This window comes from Accipiter gentilis, chromosome 11 (assembly GCF_929443795.1).
Source record: "Accipiter gentilis chromosome 11, bAccGen1.1, whole genome shotgun sequence".
Classification (NCBI taxonomy): domain Eukaryota; kingdom Metazoa; phylum Chordata; class Aves; order Accipitriformes; family Accipitridae; genus Astur; species Astur gentilis.
In genome coordinates, this window is record NC_064890.1 from 19069124 (window position 1) to 19083392 (window position 14269).

At 34.1% G+C, this 14269-nt stretch overlaps 1 protein-coding gene across 6 annotated transcripts in view; it reads left to right on the top strand.

Annotated features, from left to right (window-relative positions):
- Positions 1-14269, top strand: part of TAFA5 (TAFA chemokine like family member 5) — a 436718-nt gene that overhangs the window by 228551 nt on the left and 193898 nt on the right. For all 6 annotated transcript variants that reach the window (XR_007507670.1, XR_007507671.1, XR_007507672.1 and 3 more), the window contains one exon: positions 6752-6901. Coding sequence is in view for 1 of the 6 variants with exons in the window: in XM_049814130.1 (XP_049670087.1) it covers positions 6752-6901 (150 nt within the window). In the remaining 5 variants the exon portion in view is untranslated. The remainder of the gene's footprint in view (positions 1-6751; positions 6902-14269) is intronic.

Below are 14269 nucleotides of genomic sequence, written 5' to 3' on the forward strand. Positions count from 1 at the left end.
ATTAGGTTCATATATATAAACGCCTTGCTTCCGCATTTATTTATACATCCTTGGCTTGATTTTTCAAGCCTTTTCTAGTCTGGAATTCCCCTTTGTACCAATTCCGTTTGAGAATTGCCTTCAGAAACTTAAATCTTGAAGTCTGGTTTTACTGAACTTTGGTTTTACATTTATTTTTCTTTCTGTTATGCTTTTAATAATAAGATATAGGGGAAATGATTCATAATTATGCAACAAAATATTAAGCAATTATGTACAATAGCAGTATCAGGTGCAATAAGTTAAGGCATTAATCTTATCTGGGAAAAAAAAGAAATCTCAAAATGGGCCCTGAATGTATCTTGAATCTCCACAGACTCTATTTTCTTTCCTGTGCAACTATTTAGAAGAGTAGGATCTATCTTAATTAAAATTTACTGCCTATTTCAGAATGGAAGGGCTGAAAGCTATTTTCCTATCCTCTTAATGTCTTTGCTGTTTATGTGCTTGAGATGGCTAAGTGGTAGTCTGAAAATTGCAGTAAGATTAGTTATTACTAAGGGGACATAATGTACTGTTTTGTTGCAGTGGCACTCTGAAAATACTAAAACTGACTCTTAAAAGGAGAAGGAATTCATCGTATTTTTCTCTTGTTATCCATAAGTTTTACTTAACTGGGTTCTACAGTGAGTTTTCCTTCATAAAATGAGCACTAAAAACATATCTTTTGAGACAAATTCTCTTCTTTTATACCACTAAAATTCAGAATCACTTCTTTTAAGATTGGGAAGATACAGAAGTCACATGATAAGGTTGATTCCAGCCAAATATAGCTCTGAACCAGTAATGAAGTAAATCTATGGAAAGTTTTGAAAAATTTTGTCTGCTGCTTTTTAGTTTACTGGGCACCTGTGGGTTGCACCAATAAATTAAGATTATCCAAATTAGTTACTTTTTGTTTCAGACAGTGACATTGGTCCTGTCTTATTCTACTGACAGCATAATCATAGCCTCAGGAAAAACTGGTAAAAACTATTTAAACTGTACTAGCATGAAGAATTGCTTTTTTTAGTCTGTTACTTAAACAGCCACAACATTTGTTTCAATAGAAGGGTACAAGGTCCTAAATAATATATGAAGCATCTTGGAAAAATGCTTTCAATGTCAGAGAGTTTAGTAACAGAAAAGGGAAATAGTGTATTTCCATGAATATATTCTATTCAAAAACTGAAATGCCCTTGTATCTCATAAATTAAGGTTGAAACAATGTTCTTAATTCATAGTAATACTGAAATTCTGCTGATTCATTTGAACAGGTTTTTCCCATACTGAGTTACAGACGCTGAGCCAATTCTGATCTGTTACTTTAGATTAAATATGGTTTTTTCAGAAACATTGTGGGAGTTGCTCTTTCTTATTTTATATGGGTTGGATTTCCACAAACTTTGCTATTGTATCTTAAAAGTGACCACGATTCTTTGGAGCAAACCTATTCCTTGACATAATCTCTCTCATTCTGAACTAGAATTGAAAAAGAAAACATGATAGGACTGTCTGAAATTGGATTATGTTAAGTGTAAGACATCTTCTTTCAGGACATTTTCTTTGAGGAAGGATATATAACAAAAAAATTCAAATTCCATTTAAACATATGCTTTTTATATTTTTTTAATTGAAATATGTTTAAATATTTGTTACACAAGTTGACGTCAAACTGCAAATCATGAGCGACACTAAGTACTTAAGTTCCCCCTTATTTCAGTAGGAATTGTTGATATTGTTGATATTCAGCTCCGCTCAGGAGTTGGCATAGCTCTGTTGTCAGAAAGACTTCAATATTGTAATAGAAAACTACTGAATATATTCCTATGATCTGATTTTGAAACAACTCCTGCATTGTGTTCACTGACAAAAGAATATCTGAATCTAGCCAAGAATTTTAATAACATCTAACTTGATGCATTTTGAACTAAAAGAGCTTGTGTTGCTAGGCATCAAATTGGTGATGCGTGGAAAAATTGTTCACTGAAAATATAATATAAGCCTGTATGTACAATTCAGAAGTAGATTTTCTGGATGAGAATGAAATCTAAAACCCTGGAAAGACTTGTATATTTAGATCAAGTTTTATTTTCATCGTACCTACAGATACCGTGAGTTCATAATCTGATTTTATTTCTTTAAATGAATTTGAGGGAAAGTCTTCAGCTTGTCAGCATGCATAAATTAAAAATTCGTAATATCTTTAACTTGCTTGCTGTAATCAATGTGGATTAGACAGATTTTATTTTCTTTTAGAGAACAGAAATATTTTTCTCCACACAGAAAATTAAAATATTATCCCAGGTACCCTGCATGTAATATGAAAATATTTACTACTTGAGGGTTTTACCTATAACACACTATACAGATCTTTCAAAAGCTTTGTTCTTTCAGCAGTGGCATATAGTTGACAGAGGGCTTTTAGTAGTACACATAAAAAATGCCATTTACTTTTAAACTTTTCAATAACAAACTCTTTTCTTTCAAGAATGTAAGTACTAAAGAACTTATAAAAATATAATAGTTTTACCTTGAGATATTTCCTTCACCATTTTCTAAATACATGTACCTAAACTCACTGATTCCTACAGACTTCCATGAGAGTCTCACAGAGAGCAGTTTCAGAACTGATCACAATGGGACTTCATTCAGAAGAAAGCAAAATAGGTGCTGAGTACAGCAATTGCTGTAAAGAAGTCCGTCGGTGCAAGCAAGAAGCCAAAAGCTTAATCCTGTTGTATTTGGAATTTTAACGGTTGTGGGGTTTTTTTGGTTTTGGTTTAGCTTGACTTACATTTTTAATTCAGAATCCTGTAGTTTTCCTTTTTCCTGAAAGAATTCCATGTAGAAGCTTGTTTGTTTGTGGTGGGAGAGAGAGGGGATCTATCAATTGGCATTTTAAGAATGTAGTACAACATTATAGAAGAGCATTAAAGAACCTGAACCTTTTCTCTGTTTAGTAACCAGATGGCGGCAACACAAAATCAAATAACTTCCAGTGAGGTCTTCATTATTAAAATAAACTTATAAAATATATATGTTTTTAAATAGAAAATATAAATATAAAATTTTATATATATAAAATAATATTAAAACAAAGAAATACTCACTCATTTACTTGGAAAACTGGATGATGGTAACTCTGAAATAATCTTTGTGCTTGGTCCATAAAATAAAAAAAATGACATCTTTTTTTCTTGGAAGAATAACTTTCAGACAAGGCTAGAATGAATCGGAGTTCTCTGATGATGTTTACCTTCCCTCCCCACCCACCCCCGCCCCTGATTATTTCATTCAGTTTGGAAGGTGGTGAACTGCTTTTTGTACTGCAAGTACACAAATACGATCTACTGAAAATATGGAGTCTTTATAACTGTTCCAGAGACTGTGGCTCTTAATCTCTCAAGTGGAAAAACTCCAGTGAAACTCCACCTGCTGCTGCCCTGAGATTTTTTCTCTGTGCTTAGGAGTGGAGAGTGTTCAGAGGCTCACAGATGAATGGCCTTTTTTCATTAATACCTTTGAAAGAGGTCCACTATGTTAACTTCCCTGAAAATGAAAGGTATCCTAATTCTTGTAACTCAGTATTTACAAGAAGTGTATTCCTTTTGTTCCATCATTTTGTACCCTACATTTCTAGATTAAATTGTTAAAAAGCAAAAGTAGCATACATGTCATCTAAGTAAGGTACTCCTGTAGACTTACCCTCTCCTTAATGAGAGACAGAGAGGACATGCTTTACAACAGGATGACTCTCTCTCTGGAGATGGGCCTCGATAACCTTAACTAATACTTTTCATGCTTTACAGCCACGTAAAGTCAAGTAACAGTGGATGTACACTGTTGCAGTGCTCAATATACTTGCAATCTTTTCACCCTGTGACACAATTACCAGAAAGTATTTATGTCATATATATGGGAAGAGCTGCTGCAGCTCTACAATAACTTTTAATTTTCTTCTGCTATACAAACCAGAATGGCAACAGAGAAATGATCTTTAAAAAAAAAATTAAAAAATTCTATGAAATGTTTTAAAAATCTTTCTAATTTTCCCTTGATTTTAATAGCTGTACAAAATTCCTTGAAAGGCAGTGTGACATTATCTTTGTATACCAAGTGCTCTCATTTAGGTATCCCAGTTTTCAAAGTTCATAAAAAAAATAAGGTCACTATGCCTGAAGAAATTATCATCTCTGAACAAAATAAACAGAGGAAAACAATCATTAAAAAAAAACCACAACCCAGCTGGCTCAAAATGAACCTATGCAGAACTAAAACTGGACAGGTCCAAAAGCAGAAAAGATTATCTATAGGTGTTCTTATTGATAGTCACTGCTTGCATTCCCTGGAAAGCTTTTTGCTTTCATAAATTATCTTGACATAAAGCTTTCTTGTTCTTTTTTCTCTGAGTGTAGTCCTTATTCACCTTCACTGTGCTGTAAAGCTGGTTCCTTTCCTCTGAAATAAGGTTTTATGTAATGATTCACCTAGATTATATGATTTACCATATCTTTTAATGAAAGCAACAATAGTATAAAGACTTACAGAGAGTGGAGAATATGGCAACCCATACTTTCAGGAACACTTACACATACCATATTTATGCTTCCACTTTTTCTTTGGTTTCCATTCAATTTCTATTCTCAATGCAGGACTGTAATCATGATGTTCAGATGCCTAAGGGGTCAAGATCTAAATACACCTCTGATTATGTCTTTTTTATGTGATCTGCTAAGACAGCTGTATTCCTTGGGAGCAATACATCTCCTGCAACCCAGATGAAATATATTAGTGATGGGGGAAAAAAAAGAATGGGGTTTTTTTTCAGTTCAAGATGCTTCAGTGTAGCTGGATTTCCCTTGTCCTTATTTGGAAAATCATGTGCCACTATCTTTCTTGCTAAACCTTTACTTTCTAATCCAAGATTTTGGAGGAAACAAAGAAAAAACCAGCATATAATAGAGTAAAAATCCTCTCATCAATATGTTTATCCTAAGGTGTTTTCATTAACAGTGGGTGAAAAAGAGTAGAAACCCAGGACTGACCATAAGTCATAAGTCTAGTTTCCAGCAGCCATTAAACACTATGGTGATAGTGTTCACTATCGTGAATAACATATCTGTATTTATAAATGCCTAATGTATATTACTTACATATATGTCATATATTTGCATGAATTTGTAGAGTACCTTGTTCCATATTCATCTTTGAGATCTTCAGTTTTACCATGTTGTAATTCACTGCAATGTAGGAGTCAGCAACATAAAATTTAGGTGGCTTAGCAGTGAATGAGTCACAATGCTGTTGACAGCCTACAATATCTTGCTATTCTGACAGTTTTAATACAGTATCCACACAATAGGAAGCATCATAAGGTGGTTCTGAGAAGAATAATCTGGGTAAACTTGTATTCTGAATGGACAAAATGCAGTATACAGAAATATTGTTATGCTTTTAGACTTAAATTAAATGCTATTCATATATTTCAGGGGTTTGTGTTTGTTTTTGTTTTTTTTTTTTAATTTTGATGTTCATATAGATTTTAAATTTCTGCTTTTTTGTCTCGTTGCTCTTTTTCAATATTTCAACAGCATAAAAATAATTTACTGTGAATAGTATTTAAACTGCATAATTTTTGTATAAATACAATATTGCATTTATTCCAATCTTATTTTTTATGAATACAAAAAGCTTGTGATTTGCAGATATGTTTTTGCACATATTTATTTGAAGGTTTATAATTGATTGCCTACAAAGACAAAATTGAATAGAAATTATATTTACTACTGTACCATAAAATCCAGAAAATATATGTAATACAAAGTGATAGCTGGGATTTTTTTCAGTTCAATAATGTATCTTTGTTGCTTGTAAAAGGTAGTATTTTGGTATACTAGTAGCCTACTATTAGCTGTACCAGAGGAAGTGCATGATTTTAAATGTATAACATTTACTTCAGACTAATATTCTTCATTAAAGAATTTTTTGCAGCTTTTTGTTTTACCTATCACAGCATGGTCCAAATTCAGAATTAGGTGGGGTAGATTTCCTTAGCATTCAGTAAAAGCTACATATATTGGAGAAGTCAATAAAAAGCAAACAATGTTACTGAGCTAACAGAGCAGTGTCATTTAACTGTCATTTGCAGGATGGCTACATAGTAAATTTAGTAAGAGGAGAAAGACCAGCTACTTCAAATATGAGTCAGGTAGAGAATGAATTACTGTTCAGTTTAGATGAAGCAAGAGCCAAATGACTGACAATCTGGTCAAACATGGGCATACTTAGAAAGACTTTCTTTCAAAAACAACACGCAAAGCAGTTAAGACTTCATTATATTGATGGACATGTGGGGAAGTTTTTTGTTTTCCATATACTTTTTAATTTATTTTTCGAAAGTGTGTAAAGAGCACACCATTTAAATTTCATCACTGTAAAAGCAAATTGTTCCTTTACTTAGCTGACATAAGTAAAAGTAACCTGTGTGACCTCAGCTCTCTGGCTTTTATGGAACAATAATCATTTTCCGACAGAACCAGTTTGCAGGGTTTTCTTATGTCCACCACAAAGAAAAATTGTATGTCATCTCGGTTTTATTATATCCATCAGCTGACTGCCCATTTTTTGTGGAGTGTCTGCTGTGGCATAGGGCCGTGACTCTCTTTGGCTGTAATAGATTGCCTGTAGTGCATTCAGTGACTCTGGTACCTGTTGCTGGTTCTTTTTCCAGGTCAACTGGCTGCAGGTACATGTGAGATTGTTACTTTGGACAGAGATAGCAGTCAGCCCCGAAGGACTATAGCCCGACAAACAGCTCGCTGTGCATGTAAAAAAGGACAGATTGCCGGTACAACAAGAGCAAGGCCAGCCTGTGTTGATGGTAAGAAGCAAAGATCTATTCAGTCTGTTTCTGCCAATGCAAGAGTGGTGTAAACTGGTAGTGTCTCGTAAAAAAATAAAAGCTCTATAGAAGAAATTTTCATGTATCCCAACTAGCAATGGCAATACCATTGAAATTCCCCAAAAGGGTATTACTAACTAATAGTACAGATATTTCAGTTACAGTTTTTTAATTTGAATTTTCACTTTTGCTTTAGCTTGATATGCAGTTCAATGTTAAGAGCACGGTGCTGTTGTATTTTGCATGTGATGATAGGATCAGCAGTGAAATGGCATTCTTTTTTCCCCTACTTTTTTATGCTTTACAACATTAAAAAACCACTGCAAAAGAGCCTCAATGTTTTAGCCCTGGGAAGCTAATGTGATTGCTCCTGTGTGATGGTAATGTTGAAAACACCGATACTGTAGTTGAAATGTAATATCTGAATATACCTCACATGTCCAGCATTCCTGCTCTCCTTAAAATGTTGATTCTGTATGATTCACTGCAGATGCAGTGATAGCATGCAGCTGGAAAACTGCTGACATATATGGAGGTATGAAAATATTTCACTTTGAAATGATTTTTTGAGACAAATGAATTTCTGTGTTACAGCTAAATAAGACGTTAACAGTGGGACAATCTTCAAGGCAGGTCTGCCAGTGCAAGGCTATTAGCAAGCATTCATATTAAAAATAAAATTAGAGACACATTGAAAATAGTTGCTACAAAATTGTATGTTTTGATGTAGGCTCAGTTAACAAATGTAAAAAGAAGATGTTTATGTATAGAACGATAATAAATTCACAGATTGGCTTTGATTACTGGCTGGTTTGAGTCCTCAGATAAAAATATTGCTAAGAACACCCTAAAGTTGTCTCAGAATTTGGTCTTACCAGTGATTATCAAAGAAGACAGCTCAAAGGAGATTTCAGAGCCTACCCACAAAACTAAATATAGAACATCATGCACATTCTATTTTTGCATTTTCCTTTCACTGTTTTTGGTATGCTGTAAGACAGTTTCTTAGTTGTCTCTTTCGTAACGTGATACTATATCCAGTAATTCTTTTCTTTCCTGTTTTATTGTAAGATCATAAGACATAATTGCTTAAGAAGGGAATGATTTTATTGTGTCATTTATAGTTGTAACTTTAGCAAAAATACTTGTTAGCAATTAAAAGTTTCAACATATGTTTCCCATTTTAAACCAACAAAGTTCTAAGGGAAAATACGAGTTTTGCATCATCTGATGGGAACTAAACACCATTTTTCCTCAGTCATTTATGGCCTATGGTGAGATTCATTTGCTGTAGGTTGGGTATCCGAAGTTAGTGGTCTAACTCAGTAACTCTGGTTTTCCTTTGTACCCAACGGAGACCAAAAGGCACCTTCTCAGCGTAATTTATCTCATCCTAAGTGCCTAAGATAAATCAGATGTAGAACTCTCTGGTAGTCACTGTTTCTCTGCCTTGCCTTAAGACACCTGTGGGGATGAGACTTGTAGCTAGAATGTATGTGTCAGTAAGAAGACATGACTGTATGTCAATCCTCCAATTGCTGCATTAGCTTAGTTTCCAATATGGAAGGTTTGAGGTAATTTAATATTGGAAAATATTATGTATGTATGTATGTATGTATTTATTTATTTATTGGGAACTCAAAAAGAAAGTCTATTTCAAGTTCTGCTTTTGATTTCTATGTGCTTGATCATCATTTTATGAAAATAGGGAACTGGATGACAGGATCTCTGGTTACATATTGTGTAATCAGGGAAGGTTCTTTATGTAATACTCCACATTTGAAAAATAAGTGGGAAGTTCATCAGCTGAAAAATAGAGCTTCCCATTAACTCATGTGTCCCAAGTATTACAATTCATTTTTTAAAGCTTTTCTACATAGTTCTAATAACATCTAATAACACAGTTCTTTAATATTTTGTGAAATTTTTTATAGTTAGAATGTTGAGCCCTTTGCTAAGAATGATAACTGCATGATGTGTAGGACATGCTACTTTGCTTTCCTGGACACTGTTAGGGATGTTTTCTAATCAATGCTCAAAAAGGTTAATGATACCTAGAACTGTATATCAAGTTCCCAAATGAAAAAAAAGGCACAAGCCAAATCTTTGATCTGTAGGTTTTATTCATGAATGAAGTTCAAAAAAATAGTTTTACATACCATAAACACAATTATATAGGGAAGAATAAACAAGCACTTTATCTTGTCTCTAATCTTCTGCTTGCAAATAAAGTTAGCAGATAAATTGGACTAAACAAGTATCCATCTGTGGATCTACCAGGTTCATAGTTTAAAGAATAAGCACTGATTTTTTCCGTACTGTTTATATTCATTCCTAGAATAAAGTCTTTCAAACACAGCTACTAAATGCTTTCTTCTGGACAGAACATGAACTCTACATAAAATTATGTCTGAGAAAAGCTAGTTTTATCTCTGATAATAAGTCAAATACTGCTGGTTTAGGTATGCAACAACCAAACATAATTGTTTTGGTTATTTTTACAATAAAGAATCCCATTTTCTGAACAAACAAATAAATTCTTCTCTGAGCTTTCTTAAATAGGACATACAGTGTGCTTTTGCAAATTTTCTCTATTTACATTATAGCTGATGTTAAAATGTAATTGCTATTTGAGATTTCATTTCTGCTATCAGAAAGAAAAAAATCTCATTGGGCAGTGGGGTTTTTTTCATGTCAGTCTTCTTCCAAAGATTTGGTTCTTTTAGTTTTATTCTTTATATAGTCTTGATTTTAATGAGATTATTTTTGAAATAAAGGTAGCAGAATTAGACCTTAGACCTTTAATAATTAATGCAAAGTCATTTGAGAAGGAAGCAGGCATAGTAAGTGTGACCTGCTAACCTACTAACAAGAAAACATTAGCTGACGATTGTGTAACAGCTTCTGGCATGAGAGTGTTTTGAAGATTCAGTACCAAAGCTGGTAATTTTTACAACCTTAAAATGCATCATGTACCTGGCTACCATTTGTTCATTGTTTAATAGAGAAGTGCCTTAGAATATATTCAGTTATGCTGTCTGTTTCCTGGAGCTCTGAAATGCAAGTGTCAATTATTGCAGCAAAAAGAGTAAGTAATTTAAGGGCTCTTAAACCTCACAAGCATTCTCTGAAATTGCACTTGTCAACATAGCTCTTAGAGTAAGTCCTGAGTTGATTACCAAAATCCACTCTGCTTTCCACTGCTACATCAGCTAAGGTCTTTTCCTAAGAAATGAAAGACAGTATATGTCAGATAGATAAAACTGGAATTCTTAAAAATGAAAATGCAGTGTTTAGGGCTTGGTCTGAGCAGAGCATGAAGAACAGAGAATTTCTTGAAATGTTTCCCTGTGATGGAGAATGCTGATTTACTCTTTATTTTTCTCTAGCAGTCTTTAAGTATGGCAGATTGCTAACGTAATCTGAAAAAATGGCATCAATATTCACCCTGATTTCAAGCTTGATTTAATGCTGATTGCTTCATTCCTAGACCCACAGAGTCATAATATGTATTTGGTATCCTTGGTTGTGATGTAATTTTATATTCATGAATGGAGGTTTTGTGATACTATGACAGTAGTTTGCCTGCACTTTTAGCTGTATTATCATTATTATTATTTACAACTAGCATTCCCTAGTCTCTTTTTTGAGATCAAATTCTGTAACAATGACCTCAGTTGCATTACTTAGATAAGAGATTATATTTTAGCATAGCAACTGGTTTTTCACCAGAGTAATTTCCCTGTGTGTCAGTCAAGCTTCATCATTTTTTTAAGCTGGAGCCTGTGAGAGATTGGAAGATAGCAATTATTTTCTATTTTTGTCCAGTACCTTTGCTATTTTAAACTTGTTTTAAAGCAAGTGATAAAAAGTCTTTGATAACAGTGTGTGTACATGTGCACCCATGGTTTGCATTATTTCACAAGAATTGTATCTATCTGAAAATAGAATTTGTTATTCCAAAGCATTTCATAGAATACATGTATATTAACCTGAGAAGAGTATGATGAACATTTAAATGTTCAATAGATTCCAGTAATTCTGTCCAATATATATTTATAGCTCAAAAATAAAGAGCAATTTTCTCCAGAAAATAGAAACAGTTGATGAGAGGAAAAGTGGTATCAGAGAAGTGGTTTAATTGCTTGAGAAAATTAGGATGGCAATCTTTAATTTGCTTACCTGAATTGTGTGATTACAAGATTCTCATGCTCTGGATTTGAGTTGTGGTTACTTTTATGTCCACAAAATGCTATGAGAAATCCCAGGACATTGACTCTGATATCCAGTATTCGTAATAGCTGGAGCTCAAGTAGCTGAATTCAAAGTGTTCAGACAATTTATGTTGTAAATCAAAGTATTCTTTCTTTTTTTTTTTTTTTTTTTTTTAATACTTTTAAAAGTTTTAATAAATTTTTAATTCTTTTGCAAGTATTGTAACAATATTTTTTTCTATAGAAGCCTAGTTGATATAATTTGCTCATACATTATGATTAACATGGTTTTCAGCTGGCATTGATTGATTTTTGTTTAACACAGAAAATCAGGATCCACAAGGAAGCCACTTTAGTTTCAATCAATAATTCCCTGTTCATCTCATTATCTCTAGGAGTCTATGGGGAGGTGTAGGGGTCAGAACTGATCATTAATAGAATCCTAGGTCATGCACTTGAAACAAAACTGCCTAATACCTGGAGAGCTTCATCATTCTAAAGTACCTTATCCATACTTGGGGGTGCGGAGGGGGGGGAAGAAAAAAACTAGAAAAGAAAAAAAAAAAGAAAATAAAGAAAAAAAGAGGACTATAATGATTTTCAGAAATGGGAATTTTAGGTTTTACATTTATTTTGTTAATGTGGTATTTATATTATTTTATCCTCGTTTTATTCCAATATTTACAAATGTTTCCTCACTGTAAATATTATACATTTAACTTTGTTGCAGTTAAGTTATGTCATATTTAAAACAAGTAAAACTAAAAGGCAAAGCAGGATGGATATGAAATTAAAAGGAGACTGAATAATACTATGTTGACATTTTGCTGGACCAGAAGCGGTGTACCGTATAGTGTGGAAGGTTGAAGTCTAGGAGGAGAGTGGGACTATTTGGCCATAAAAGTGATTAGAGAGCTGGAATACCTCTTCTGTGAAGAAAGACTGGGAGAGTTGGGATTGTTCATCCTGGAGAAGGCTCCAGCAAGACCTTATTACAGCCTTTCAATATATAAAGGGGGCTTATAAGAAAGAGAGAAAAAAAATTACCAAGACCTGTAGTGACAGGAGAATGGGCAATGTTTTTAAACTAAAAGAGGGCAGATTTAGATTGGACATAAGGAAGAAATCTTTTACGATGAGGGTGCTGAGACAAGTGTGGTGGAACAGGTTGTTCCATGAGCAATGGAGAAGTTGTGGATGCCCCATCCCTGGAAGCATCCAAGCTGGACGGGGCTCTGAGGCACCTGATCTAGTGAAAGATGTCCCTGCCCATGGCAGGGGGTTTGGACTAGATGATCTCTAAAGGTCCTTTCCAATCGAAATCATTCTATGATTTTATGGTTCTGTTTGACCCTGGGCAAATGGTATCAATTACATAATGGTGGTAGCAAAACAGTTAGCTTTTCTGCTAGGTAGTTATGAAGTTAAACAGGTTAGAACATATATCTAGTTTGCCTTTCTAGTCTTCTTGAGATATTGGAAAGGGTGACAAGTACTTTGAACTGGAGCATATTTTGCTTCTAATGAACATTTTGGAAAAAATTATCCTAATAAAATTCTGCTGGTTCCCTTGGGTCTGAAAGACAATATCATCCATTTTCTGGTTTTTCTTTCTCTATTTTCATAGAGAGCCTGGGTATCAAACCCCACTGTCAATACTAACATTACAGTTGCTGAATCACAGAAAAGCTTAGAACTTTCTTACATTTTTGAAGATTCAAGTACACTAAACAGTTAAACTCATTGAGTGGCCAGTGTGTACGGAAGACCTTCTGTCTAGGAGATGTCTAGCACTCCTGAAAATTAAATCCCTAATTTGTGAGTACTTAATATTACTACTGAGTGAGAGCCACATGGAATAGTAAAGGAAGGTATATATGATGGTTTAATATTTGCCTGGAAATATTCTGACTGTGGTCATGAGTTTAATTTCCAAAGAATAAAGCAGTTTTGTTTCTAATCAGGGCTCTTAAACAATCTTAGAACTTGTTAACCAGTGGTCATATTTAATGCTGCATATGTTGCTGGTAGGATGTAGTAATGCACTGCAACATTGGAATAGCTTTCAAGGAACAGAATGAATAATATTTTGGTTGTTGCCTATATATCCTTATTTTAAGTTTTAGTATACCTCCTGGAGCCTTCACAGTCTTTTAGTGGTTTTTTTGTTATGATGTATCTGAGGTTTTCTAAACACTGTATATGCTCAATTATGAAACAACCATTGGGTAGTCATCTTATGCTGTACCTTAGAATATTAATAATTTCTATTTACTCTTACCTAGAATAAAAAAATGTACCCTTAACTATATTTCTTTGCATAGGCAGTGGGGGAAGGACAGCAACTATGCTTCTGCTAGCACCATATGCATACAACTTAATTTTCAACATGACTTGAAGAAATAGTAATTCCTTTCTCCCTTTTGTCACCCCAACTCCCATATATGCAGTCACAATTGCACCTGTAGTTACAGATGCACCAAAGCATATACAACACTTTATTTTCATGTAGCTGTCTCTAGAGAACTCCATCAGAACTTTAGATTTTCCCAGTTACTGACAATAGAAGTGAAATTGTTTCTGTGACTCATGATCTTCCCCTTTCAATGCATGGTACTGGGACATTATGACATTTTCCACCTTGTTCGTCACTTTTCATTTAGAAATGCACGGGAAGTTGAGTTTCACTCCAGTTGCTTTGCTTCCTGCTCCAAGCTGTTAAGGACAACATCTGACATTCCAAATCAAGCTGAGTAATAGTTCTTACCTAAATAATATCACAAGCTTGGTAAAATCTTATAAACATGCTCCAATAAAATATGTTTGTTCTCTTTTGGTAATGAATGTCAAGTGACAGTTAAAGATTGAAGTGTTGCTGGGGAGGAAATGCCACTGTTCAACCCCAAGACAGAAAGTGAGCAAACAAACATATCAGTAGCTGCAGCATCAATGGCAACACTGATGTGTCTCTAAGAAATACAGGGAGATAAGTTGGGTTTCCCCTCCTGACTGGGAATCCCCAACAGGAATAACCAAAAAAGCAACCAACCCATGAAAAAGAAACAAACCCTGCTTAGGACGGGAACAAGCAGATCAATAACTACCCTAAAGGACTATTTTCATCAAGACCAAT